Consider the following 12,545-nt stretch of genomic DNA (forward strand, 5'->3'; position numbering starts at 1 on the left):
GAGCGAGATAGTAAAACGAGCGCGGAGCCGGGGCGGGCCGTGTGCCTGCTCTGCTGCGCTGCCGGTTCCTGTCCGCGGGGAGCGAGCGAGAGAAGATGTCCGGGCGCGGGAAGCAGGGCGGGAAGGCGCGCGCCAAGGCCAAGTCGCGCTCGTCGCGGGCCGGGCTGCAGTTCCCCGTGGGCCGCGTGCACCGGCTGCTGCGCAAGGGCAACTACGCGGAGCGCGTGGGCGCCGGCGCCCCGGTGTACCTGGCGGCCGTGCTGGAGTACCTGACGGCCGAGATCCTGGAGCTGGCGGGCAACGCGGCCCGCGACAACAAGAAGACGCGCATCATCCCCCGCCACCTGCAGCTCGCCATCCGCAACGACGAGGAGCTCAACAAGCTGCTGGGCAAGGTGACGATCGCGCAGGGCGGCGTGCTGCCCAACATCCAGGCCGTGCTGCTGCCCAAGAAGACCGACAGCCACAAGGCTAAGGCCAAGTGAGCGCCCAAGATCCAAGGCTGCAAAATTTTAGCAAAAAAACCCCAAAGGCTCTTTTCAGAGCCACCCACATGGTCCTAAGAGAGCTGAGTTATCCAAAGAAGAGCTAAAGCCATTTTGTATTTACTCAAACCGATTTTATATGTTTTTTATTTAAGGTAGGATATGGTAGTAATGTTTCCCATATTTTCCCTGACAAAAGTTCTGCCAAAACGTCCTGCAAACAAGTTCTTCCTGGTACGGGATGTTTTCCTTTTAGTTCTTGGGTCGGAGGACATAGGGACATCTTTCGTTGCGAGTTCCTGTCCCTCCCCCCTGTTTCGTCTTTTTCTTCTCCGAGTGGCTGATTCAGTGTCGGAGATAAGAGGCATAATCGGCTTGGGGAAAGGGAGGGGGAAGGGCGGCGGGCCGGGATTTTCGCTGGCCAATCCTTGGGCAGGGCGGGCTTTTTCAATACTTAAAGCTCCTTTTTCTTATCGGGAACAAAAGGATTGGGAGAAATCGGCACTATTTTTGTGTCAGTAAAGAAACCCTCCCTTCCTCCCCCCCCAGTCAAACAAAGGCATGTATGGAGATATTGCAGGAGAAATAATTCAATAGATTAGACATGGCTCAGTAGTAGCGTTCCTGGCAATTGCATTATTTTGTTACAAAATATATCTTTAAACAAACACACATACGATTTTTTATCAAATCATTATAAAACATTGTTTCTCGGTAGTCAAAGCAATCACTGGCAGAAAAAACAGAAGTCTACAGTTCCCTAAGGCCGCCGCGTTCTTTAGTATTTCTTTCGGTAATCCTAGGGAACAAAAAAAAACACACGACACAATTGACCTCTTGACTTACGAATTGTTGGACCCTTGCTGCATGTTACGGGCGACCTCGGTGCATCAGCTCCTTTAGGGAAAGTGTGGGTGGCTCTTAAAAGAGCCGTTGGATAACAAAGTATGTAGAATAAAAACTCTTCTGCTACAATTTACTTCTTTTTCGGCGCCGCCTTCTTTGCCTTGGCCGCTTTGGGTTTGGCCGCCTTGGGCTTGGCTGCTTTGGGCTTCACCGCCTTCGCCTTGGCCGGGCTCTTGGCCGCCTTCTTGGGGCGCCCTGCCTTGGCCGCCTTCTTGGGGCTCTTGGCCGCTTTCTTGGCCGCTGCGGCCGCCGGCTTCTTCGCCTTCTTGGGGCTCTTCTTCACGGCCGCCGCCTTCTTGGGCTTCTTGGCGGCGCTGGCGGGCTTCTTAGCCGCCGGCTTCTTGGGCTTGGCCGCAGCCGTCCTCTTCTTGGGGGCTTTTTCTTTTACTTCTCCAGGCTTCTTGTTGAGACGGAAAGAGCCGGAGGCGCCGGTGCCCTTGGTCTGCACCAGGGTGCCCTTGCTGACGAGGCTTTTGAGCCCCAGCTTGATGCGGCTGTTGTTCTTCTCCACATCGTAGCCGCCGGCGGCCAGCGCCTTCTTGAGCGCGGCGAGGGAGAGCCCCTTGCGCTCCTTGGAGGCGGACACGGCCTTGGTGATCAGCTCGGTGACGCTGGGCCCCGCGGGCTTGCGGGCTTTGGCGCCGCTCGCCGCCTTCTTCGGCTTCTTGGCGGCGGCCTTGGCCCCGGGAGCGGGCGCATCGGGGGCGGCGGTGGGAGCGGTCTCGGACATCGCGGCGACTTCCTCAGCGGAGCGGGCGAACACAATTGGGCTGGCCCGGGTCAGATGCTCGTATTTTTAGAGCGGAGCCGCGCCGTGATTGGTGGGTTGCGGAGCCCGCCCCGCCGCACGGCCGGGGAGCCTTTCGGTGTGCTCGATTTGTGTTTCTTTGGACTAACAAAAGTGTGTTTTCCTCGGAATTTCTGCCACCAAATGGCCCGGTTTCCCCGGTGAGGGGGGAGAAGAGCAGGTACTTGCGTTCGGGAGAGTTTCCTGCCGCTAACACGCGATTTGAGTTAAAGGAGAGGCGATAAATCCCGTGTGCTGCTGCTGGAGAGACCTCTGAAGGGAGAAACTTTTGTTTTTCCTTGCAAATTAAAAATTTCCTTTTGACATAAATGTTACAGCAACAACTCAGTCTTATTCTTTAGAGGGTTTTCTTGGGGTCAAAGTTGAAATCTAACGATTTGAAGCTTTTTCGACAGTTTAAATTGATTTTGAAGAGGAGGAAGTAACACAAACTCCTTTTTCAGGTCTGAATATGGATTAAGAACCGGTTCCTTTGACCATGTGTTTTACCTACTAAAACGCTAAAGTCTAGTGAAATAGTGTCTGGTACAGCCTCCTATTCCACTTTTTATAGAAACATAAGCAATTTTGTTGTTCTGTGGAGGTTTATGAACATACAGTTGGTTTATTTTGTCTTCCTGGAATTTCAGTACAAGGGAGGCAAAGTTACTCTGCTGCCCTACGTGGGGTCCTTTCTTTTTGTTTTCCATACAAAATTTTCAACCGATTATCAAGTAAATCAAGCTATTTGCTTATCACGTTCCATTTCATTTTGAAGTATGTATTTATTTAAAACCTGACGTTACGAACTGCAGTTTTGTAAAAGAAAGCAATCTGCAAAACTTCTGTTGTTTATGGAAATTATCTTTGTCTCTGGTAATTTCAGATTTGCAAGGACTAGCCTTGCAATGTAGTAATCATGCTCTTCATTCCCAAAGAATATTACCTTGTTTATATTTTCTTTAAAAGTGGTAGAAGTTGAAATCATATTACCGTTTGGATTTTTTTTTTTAATGTGTCTCACAGAATATGGTTACACAAAGGTTTAGCTAAAGCCTCTGAATTCTGAATCCTCTTCTCACTCTCAATTAAACCCACCTAATTATTTCTTGTGCTTTTTACAGTGATCACCGAAGTAAGGAAATACCTTTATGACAGAAACCTTGTGATAACCTGAGTTTTAACAAGGGGAGAGGCAGGCCATAGGTCACTCCTAAAGAACCAGGAAGGAGTCAATCAATACTGATATTTGGTGCAAGCTGGTGTAATATACTGAACAGGGGAGAGCTCTGGATTAATATTTCATTAATCTGTGCCTTATTATGAAAAAAAAATGCGTATTATCCATTGCCTTTTATATTTGTTTAAGAACCCCAAAGGCTGCACTTCAGCCAGCACTTGGCATTACCTGATGTAACATATGATGTGAATGAAATATTTAAGTACATATTAATGATCCCAAATTCAGAGTGTATCAGTAGATAGTTTGAGGGAAATGTAATTCTATTTCTGTGTCATGGTTTTATTTACAATGGCCATTTCATAAATACCAAATTGTATATAAGATGAGAGATTTAGCTTGCTGTAAAACCACATTGCAGAAAATATGAAATAATGAATAAATGCAACGAAGAGAAAAAATCGTGACCTCCACCCCATATTGATAAAATACCATAAAAATGGTTGCAGTGAAACTGCACCTGAGCTCTGTAGGAGTTAAAGGGGAAAATAATTGAGAGAGGAGCTAATCAAATTGTCACTTTCAAGGTCCTGTTTAGCAATATTATGTAGCATAAAGTAGGGATACAGGGATTGAATGGAGTGGATGTGGATATTGCAGACATACCTTCAGAAAGTGCCAAATGGAAGTAAAATACTTTGAAGCCTTTATCCTGTATATGTGACACTATGAATGAACCTTTCCATTGATTTCATGGCATAGTGTAATGAGGTAACAATTGGAGGAATGATATGGAATTTAGCAGTTCTCAAGAGGCTTTATTGCATATAGACAGAGGAAAAGCATAGACTGCGAGTGACATGTCAGCAAAATGAAAAAATTTTTTTTGTTTATTCCTGTTATTTTGAACACATTTACTTTAGTAATCCTCACTGAAGAAATTGTAAATATCCCAGCTCTCACTTGTGGCTTCACAGATTCATTCAAATTTATTGGTGGCAAAATTGAGGTGGGTAAAATGGTCACTGCCTCAGTTTTCTTCCTGGCTTTTCTCTCAGGAGTTGCTACCCTTTCCCCATTTCCCAAAAGGACTACTCCTGAGTATATATGCGTCAGCTTCTGGTCTCCAGTTACAATGTAGTAACTTAATCTGAAGTAGCTTCAGAAATTTCATGGCAGAGAAAAAAAATAATATATATATATATATATATATTTAATGGTTTTGCAACAAAGAGATTTTACCAACTTTACTGATGTAGAATTGCTGTTTGGAACACATATTCTTCATATGAAAGAAATACATGCAGGAATAATATTTTGTAAAGTTAGGATGTTTAGGGCAATTTTTAAAAGAGCTGCTCTGCAGTCAGAACATATGTACTCAGGCAGAGAAAAAAATGTGGTGAAAGATTACCTAAAAGGCAGAAGTGTGAGTTTTACCTCCAGCTGAGCAAATGAAGAAGGGATATAATCCTGTTTTAGATACAGGATATTGTGAAAAAAATATCATTGAGAAGACACCATGTAGACTGTTACATACAGCTTGGTTTTCCCAGTGAGACTAGAAGGAGGTAGAATTCATTATTCAGTAAGAGGAGGAAAGTAATATCAAGATCTCCAGAAATACTTCTGGAGAAGGCACCGCTCTGAGGTCTACTTCATATGAATGACTCCAATCCTTCTGACCTTGTGGGCACCCCAGGAGGCCACACTATCTTAAACCTGCCATCTGAGCCCTCTCTGTGAGTTGCTTTCCTTCAGATACCCAAATCTGTTGAACTTTTGCAGTTGCCATTAAGACCTCCTGGCAGAAGCAAGGAGACGCAGGAAGAACATCCAAGGGCTGGCACTACACCTGGGAGCTATCAAACGTTCCCATCTGCAGTTTAGGACCTGCCAATACTTGTTCCTAAGAAAATAAGCTGTGGGTTATATTTAGGCATGGCTGCATCTAGTGGATGTAGCACAGGAGCTGCTCCCAAGCAATTTTATTAGGAGGCATTAGCATGGGAGGCAGCCACACAACCGTGTGCTCTGGCTGCTGCAGCTGAGTGCTGTGGTCGTTTTTAGGCAGCTGAAAGAAGCACAGCTGCTCTGCTTGGCCACAGCAGCCCTTTCCTTGCTGCAGATGCAGTTTTCCAGAGAGATTTAGGCGAAGGCCTTGACATTATGTACTGTCTTCCCACAGACACGTTCTACAGGGAAGAGGTGTAAATGCTCCCTGCAACTGTGATTACACTCTTATTACAGTGTTACACCCATGCCTTGCTTGCCCTCACTGACATCATCTTTCATCTGAGTTTCAAATGTAATAACACTTGTGTGATCCAACCAGCCAGCACAGTTTAGCAACTTTTCCCACTTAGCTAAGGAATTTTAAAGTGAGATCTACCAAACTTCAAACTTGTTGTGGCTCAGCAAGACAAGCCTCTGCCTCCGTATTACTCATGTGTCTGCTGCTACTGCTGTGAAAGCTCCTAAGTATCCTGAGGTCACATAAGGCCTTTTAAATCCAGGGTATGAGTGAACATCTATAAGGAGCAGAACAAATAGGGTAGGGCAAGAGATGATTGTCCCCACAGACTCAGCTTTCTGGAATGTTGTACACTCCTCCCTGTACCCTTGGTTAAGGGTTGGGGCACCTGTTGTGTCCTCCCTTCTTCATTGCTGTGCCATGTAATTTGGGAATTTAATATATATGGGCTGAAACCTGGATATGTCCATAGTTAGGACGCACTGGGAAAGAAATACTTCCTGGGAAAGCAAAAAAACCCGAAACAAACCAAAAAAAACCAAACCAAACCAAACCAAACCAAAAAACAAAACAATCTAACACAAAATAACCCCCTAACCCCCCCAACCCAAAAAAAAAAAAAAAAAAAAAAAAAAAAACCCAAAAAACCAAAAACAAAACAAACAAAAAAAAACCACCCAACCAACCAACTAACCAACCAAAGAGCCCCACACCTCCCCCCCCCAAAAAAAAACCAAAAAAAACCCCCAAAAAACCCCCAAAAAACCAAAAAAACCAAAAAAACCAAACCAAACAAAAAAAAACCCCACAGAAGTCAGCAAAACTGCAGGGAGCCAAAACCTTTCTAAGACCATCTAATGATGGAAAATCATATGGACTTTGTTCTTTAATCTTTGTGTATGTTTATTAGCTCAATGCATTTTTACTTTTGTTCACAAACAATGACAAGGTCCTTAGTCCGATATCAAAGGAAAGAATTATCTGTACCTAGGAGTAATTAGGTCTTCCAAAACTAATCCAAGCCACTTGAAAAATTGTGTGGCATGGTTTGAATGTCATCATCAATGGGAGATTGAAGACACCTCAGGTGCTCAGGCAAACTGTCCCTGAAAGGTGAACTATATTAACAGAAGCTGCATCAGCTGTGGCTGCCCGAGGAAACTGTCTCCTGAATTTAGATTGCCTTGCTCTGACCTGCATTTAGTAGCAAAATCCACCAGGAAGGGTGACACCCTGCTGTCTTTTCACAGCATCCTCTCCATCAGCACACAATCCTGCGCTGCTCAGACTGGTAAGCAGCTCCCATGGAGGGATGCTGAGAAGCTCAGTCATCCTCCCTGCAACACTGCAGCACTTTTGGGTGTTTTCTGCCCTCCACACTTCTCTGCTTGTCACTGTCCTCTCTGTGACTTCTGGGCTGCGGGAGGGTGTTAGCGAGGAAAACATAATCCATCAATGATCACGTGCGGTGCTTTATTGAGAGCTCTGGGAGTCGGGGTACAGACCCAAATCCAACTCCAACAAATATTATACCCCTTCGTGACACAACTCTATGTTAATCATTTAACTCCCACTGTTTTATTGTATGAGTTTTGGTAAACATCTTCCCTTATGATTCTCACAATTCTGGTTTAAGGTAATAACCATATTCAGCTACCAACAATCGTTACAATTATATCATCTATCTTATGATGATTAGCTACAGTTTCACCCGACCTAGTAAAGGATAGCTTTATTTCTAAGATACATAGGTCTAAGTACAAATCATCCTAATTTTCCCTTGCCCCCGATTACCCAGGCAAAATCATATTTGATTTGGTTGAAACAATAGCATGAAAGCAACATCCTGGTTGCAGTGGAGCTGAGGTTCTATTCCCCAGCTTTGTGGACACAGAAATTCTTAACCCTATCTTAACGAGGGAGCAATGTGATGAATCTAAATGTCACTTCCCATTCCAGGTAGAAACGTGTTTTAAACCTGTGGGGGAACAGAAGTGGCCTTGGATCCGTCGTGTGTAGCTGGTCTGCGCTCTGCCGTCTCCCTGACACCCCAGACACTGATGTGACCCACTTCCAGGTACATTTGGGTTGGCAGGCAGCTCATTTTTTGCCCTCACAGGCACTGAGAATGGCACCCAGCCTCGGCAGGTTTTAGCCCTTTCCTGGCACAGATCAAGACTTTAGCCCTTCTCAGAGCTGAGAGAAAAGGCCGAATTGGAGACACGTAAAGGGGCAATATCGAAATTTCAAAGTCAGTAAAGGAAGAGGGACTTTTTAAGTGGTGGAGATGACACATTGCCTTGGTTCGAGGCTGAAAAATATCTGGGTTATGGTAACAAGACATCCTTTTAAATTGTGGACAATATAAATTGAGGAGATGATTTGTGGATTTGAGCAAAGCTATCTATGATTAGCTGAGTGAATTTTTTTTGTGCCACCATGAGAAGTTGAACAGAGAGAGATGAGAAGCCCTCTGCCAATGAAGAAGTCAGAAGATTATCTCTCTTCCTTGGGTTGAAAAAGATACTTTTTTTTTTTTTTTTTTTTTTTTTTTAACAGCTCATTTTTAAAAGGTACCATTCCAATTTGTGAAGTCCATGGCCCATAGGAAGTCATGGGAAAGACTACATGATATGGGAAGGTCCACAAATGCAGATTTTCTGGGTGGGCTGCTTTTGGTAAAAGTTACCAAACCACAGGAGTGACTTCTCTCTCAAGGACTGAATTAAAGACTATTTTATAAGTGATACTGACCTAGAATTCTGAGTTTTGCCTCTTTACATTGTTTGTAGAAAATGGATAGTTTGTAGCAGGAGAGAGATTTGGTTTTAGAAATTATTTTTTTGTTGGGCTGGGTTTTTTTTCTTGTTTTCTCCTCTTGGTGTATGTTAATAAAATCTATCTGTTTCTGCTTCTAAGCTGAGCCTGCTTTTGCCTTTTTCTCCCAAGAAATGCTCTCTCTCAGGTAACAAATTAAGCAAACCAAAACACAACAGTCATCTTTCTAGAGCAGGAGAATTGCAAGTTAGCATTTCAAAGCTCGCTGTACAGACTGTTTTTCCATAGAAGGGAACAAAAAGGTTTTGGAGAGTTGCTCACTGTGTTAGTATTGTGATGCAGTTCATGTTTTTACAGTACATGCTTCACAGCCGTGCAGTCGCTTAGCTGGTGCCAGAGTAGAAGTATCTCAGGTCAGGATGTTGTCCAGATTTCGTTGGTGCCCTGATTTCCCCCCAATATACTAATGAGGTCAGCAACTTGTCACTTCTGCTGTCCTACAGTTAGGGAGGTTAGGGAGTCAGGAATCTGGCTTCAGAGGCTCATGAGACTATATATACATATACACTTTGGACATATTTTGGGAGAATACAGTTCATCTATTTTGTCTGCAGATTGTCTTGGTCCCCAAAAAATATTGGCTTACACAGTGAGTGTATTTAAACTAAACCTTGTTCTTTCTGGCACAGTTTATATATATATATATATATATGTATTTTGTGCTTCAGAACTGAAAATGCCATCAAGATTTTGTTGATTTGGTTTGGAAATAGGGAACAGAGTAACAAACTTGAACTTTTGTATGTTGTTTGAGGTTAGTTGTTAACAAGACTAACACAGGAGCCCAGCACTGAGCAGGGAACTGCAGACAAACACCTTGGTGAGTAAAGAGAAACCTGCTGGGTTTTGGCTTTGCTCAAACTGCGGTGAGTCATGTACAAGGAAACTTAACAGGTGAAATTACTCAAATTACTCAAAGTTGTTGAAAAAAGGATCTGATGATCAATTAGGTGAACATTTGAGTAATTCTAATGTTAATTGTCCAAATCTAAGGCATGTTTTTTATTTTTTTAATAAAAATATTCTTAGGATTAAAAAAAAAAAAAGGAGGGAAGAAAGAAAAGAAATAGAAACAAAACCTAAATGGAGGAAAATTTTTAATTTGTTCTTTTTTTATTAATTAGAAGAAAACAGGCCTTGGCATGCTTGAGTACACAGGAAGGCTTCCAAGCATTATCACTGTCAGCCACATCAGTGGATGAAGGCAGGAATTTTTGTTTGCACTTGACACTAATGAAAAAAATGGGTTCTTAATCTTTAAGTCTGTTTGAGTTTTGATATTTATTTTAATTTAACCACGTGTCCTTTATTGTCCCTACATGGTGAATGGTCTTAGCTTTAGTTTGTTGTTTTTTTTGAGCCTTTTGGGGTTGGTTTTTTTTCACCTTCTCCTTGGGCAGCAGGTTCATCTAGTTATGGTCCTTTCAAACCTGAGGGGCACAAAAGCTCTATGAGGTTAGTATTGGGAACACAAAAGCTATAAGTCTGGGAGAAGTCAGAAGAATACACAGTACGGTAGTGGAACTTGTTCCTTAAGTTAGTAATATCAACAGGGATCCAGAGTGGGGAAGAAATGAATGGGTGTTATGAGCAAGACAGCCTTGAGATTCTGCTCTCTTTGAATTGCATGATGGAGACATAATTACAACACTTAAAGAAAGGAATAATTAAAGGAAACTTCTTTCTGGACCAATATCCCAACTCTGACAGAGGCTGGTAAATAAAAAACGTAAGAATGTTACCTGATAATCTCATCAAAGTGGTCCTTTAGATTTTAGTTCTCTGTAGGCCAGAGACTCAATGAGTCAGAGGGGCCTTAGGACAGGGATGAATTAAGGGTCCTCAAATGGATTTTTCTTCTTTGTGTATAGCAGTTGCTTTTTCTAGACAAAACATTTTTCATGTTTTGGGATCACTTTAACATGACCAATCAAAAGGCTGAGGAAGAGGTGAATGGGAGTGGTAGCTGGATAAATGAGTGATGGACGTGTGCTAAATGGACTGTATCCCTTCAGTGGAGAATAGTCCTAGTGGAGAATTCCATTAATACATGGTTAGCTGTCCTCAGTGTGGGCTGTGTTATAAAAATGTTGCTGGAAAACATGCATGAAATGGAACAAAATGCCCAGCAGCAAAGAGAGTGACCTGGATACCCTTCCCTGTAGCTGCAGAGATGAAGGGAACATACAAAACAGAGGGGATGGCTAGTCATATTAAAGAAGAGAGAAGAAGGAATCAAAGGTCTTCAGGGCCAGGCTTCTGCATTCTTATATGAAATATCTGAGCTGAAAGATGCTTTGAAACAATTTCTTAACCATAATATTTTTAGACCCCATCATTTTTTTTCAGACTTACCCTGCTGGAGTCACTGTGACTAAGGCAGAAAAAAACCCCAACAACAACAAAAAACAACAACAACAACAAAAAACCCCAAACCAAAACAAAAAGCCAGAGTCAATGAGAAAAAGGGTTACCAGGGTTCATAGAGATCTTTCTCAGCTCTTCACCTTCAAGGACTTTCCTCTGTCTCTGTGTGAGTAATAATTAGTATATTTGCCCATGATGAGCACGGGCAATTTCTCCATATTGGAATTTCATTAATTTCATAGACCCCGTGGGTTTTGAACTACTAATGTAGGACTGCAGGCAAGCTAACAGAAATGAGGCATTAATTGAAAAGTCATAAGGACTGATTTTCAGAGCCATGAAGTTATACCGAAATAACAAAGAGAAATGTCACCACTTGCAACATACTCTTGTGAAAAAAACCCAAACATATTACATGAAACAAACAGTATCCACTCAGAATTGTGTAAAGCTTTTGAAAACGTGGGTGTACACATGAACACAGCTGGCTCAGCCATTTTTCTTGTGCATTTGACATATGTTAATCATTTAAATCCAGTTAGAAGTAATTACCTAATGGAAATATGATGCTTTTTGTATATCACTAGGATGTCCGAAATTTAATGTGAAGCAAACACTATAGACAGAAAATAAAGGAGTAATGGGAGGTAAACACTGGAGAAATTACGATAGAAAATAAAAGGTCTTCAGTTCATTGCTGAAAAAGTCCTGAAATACTCTGAGAGACAGAAGTAGCCAGCTTTGAGAAAAAAAGAAAAAGTTTCTTTCTGGTGTAAGGTGGACACTTAGGCATGATTTTCCTCATGCTTCATGCTATCTAAGACAAATACTACCCTAAGGTCGTGAAACTCACCGAAGAGTTCTCACGTTTGTCAGAAGGTTCTCAGTATACCGAATACCTGAAAGCAAGCTCGAAAGTGAAAAGATCCGCTCACCGCGGCCATAACAACCGTGCGCGACGGCAGAAAGACCGCCGAGTCCCTGCGCAGCGACACTGTCGCCCTTCAGAAAAAAAAAAAAAAAAAAAAAAAAAAAAAAAAAAAAAAAAAAAAAGGTTTTTCTGGGGTCTTGCCACTACAGCAGGAGGGGAAGGAGCCGGGAGCAGCGGTCCGGGGGAGGCGCGGAGGAGGCGGCCGGGCCCGGGGCGGTGCCGCCAGCGGCGGCAGGGCGGGAGGAGGGAGCCCGGCCCCGCCCACCGAGCCGCCCCTGCTCCCAACCAGGTCCGACCACACCGCATAAACACCAAGCCGCGGGCGGGGCCGCCTCAGAGCGCTAGCAGCAGCAGCAGTGCCCGGGTTTTTTTGTGATTTTATCGCAGCAGTCGCGGGTCTCAGGAGGTGCAGCATGTCCGGCCGGGGCAAGGGCGGCAAGGGGCTCGGCAAGGGCGGCGCCAAGCGCCACCGCAAGGTGCTGCGCGACAACATCCAGGGCATCACCAAGCCGGCCATCCGCCGCCTGGCTCGGCGCGGCGGCGTCAAGCGCATCTCGGGGCTCATCTACGAGGAGACGCGCGGCGTGCTGAAGGTGTTCCTGGAGAACGTGATCCGCGACGCCGTCACCTACACGGAGCACGCCAAGAGGAAGACGGTCACGGCCATGGACGTGGTCTACGCTCTCAAGCGCCAGGGCCGCACCCTCTACGGCTTCGGCGGCTAAAGCCCTGCCGCTTCTGCCGCTCCTGTTGGAGCACCGTGACAAAAAACCCAAAGGCTCTTTTCAGAGCCGCCC

The 12,545-nt window shown here is 44.1% G+C and overlaps 3 protein-coding genes across 3 annotated transcripts; 2 read left to right on the top strand and 1 right to left on the bottom strand.

Moving 5' to 3' along the window:
- Window positions 1–50: 50 nt before the first annotated feature.
- LOC136361761 (histone H2A-IV) lies at window positions 51–614 on the top strand. Its single transcript, XM_066319902.1, has one exon. The coding sequence runs from the start codon at window positions 96–98 to the stop codon at window positions 483–485; it is 390 nt and encodes a 129-aa protein (XP_066175999.1). The 5' UTR covers window positions 51–95; the 3' UTR covers window positions 486–614.
- Window positions 598–2,146, bottom strand: LOC136361759 (histone H1.01). Its single transcript, XM_066319899.1, has one exon. It carries the CDS (start codon window positions 2,119–2,121, stop codon window positions 1,462–1,464), a length of 660 nt encoding a protein of 219 aa, XP_066175996.1. The 5' UTR covers window positions 2,122–2,146; the 3' UTR covers window positions 598–1,461.
- Window positions 2,147–12,115: 9,969 nt separating this feature from the next.
- LOC136360942 (histone H4) lies at window positions 12,116–12,508 on the top strand. The gene has a single exon (XM_066318533.1). The coding sequence runs from the start codon at window positions 12,162–12,164 to the stop codon at window positions 12,471–12,473; it is 312 nt and encodes a 103-aa protein (XP_066174630.1). The 5' UTR covers window positions 12,116–12,161; the 3' UTR covers window positions 12,474–12,508.
- The last annotated feature ends 37 nt before the right edge of the window (window positions 12,509–12,545 follow it).

This window comes from Sylvia atricapilla, chromosome 5 (genome assembly GCF_009819655.1).
Source record: "Sylvia atricapilla isolate bSylAtr1 chromosome 5, bSylAtr1.pri, whole genome shotgun sequence".
NCBI lineage: Eukaryota > Metazoa > Chordata > Aves > Passeriformes > Sylviidae > Sylvia > Sylvia atricapilla.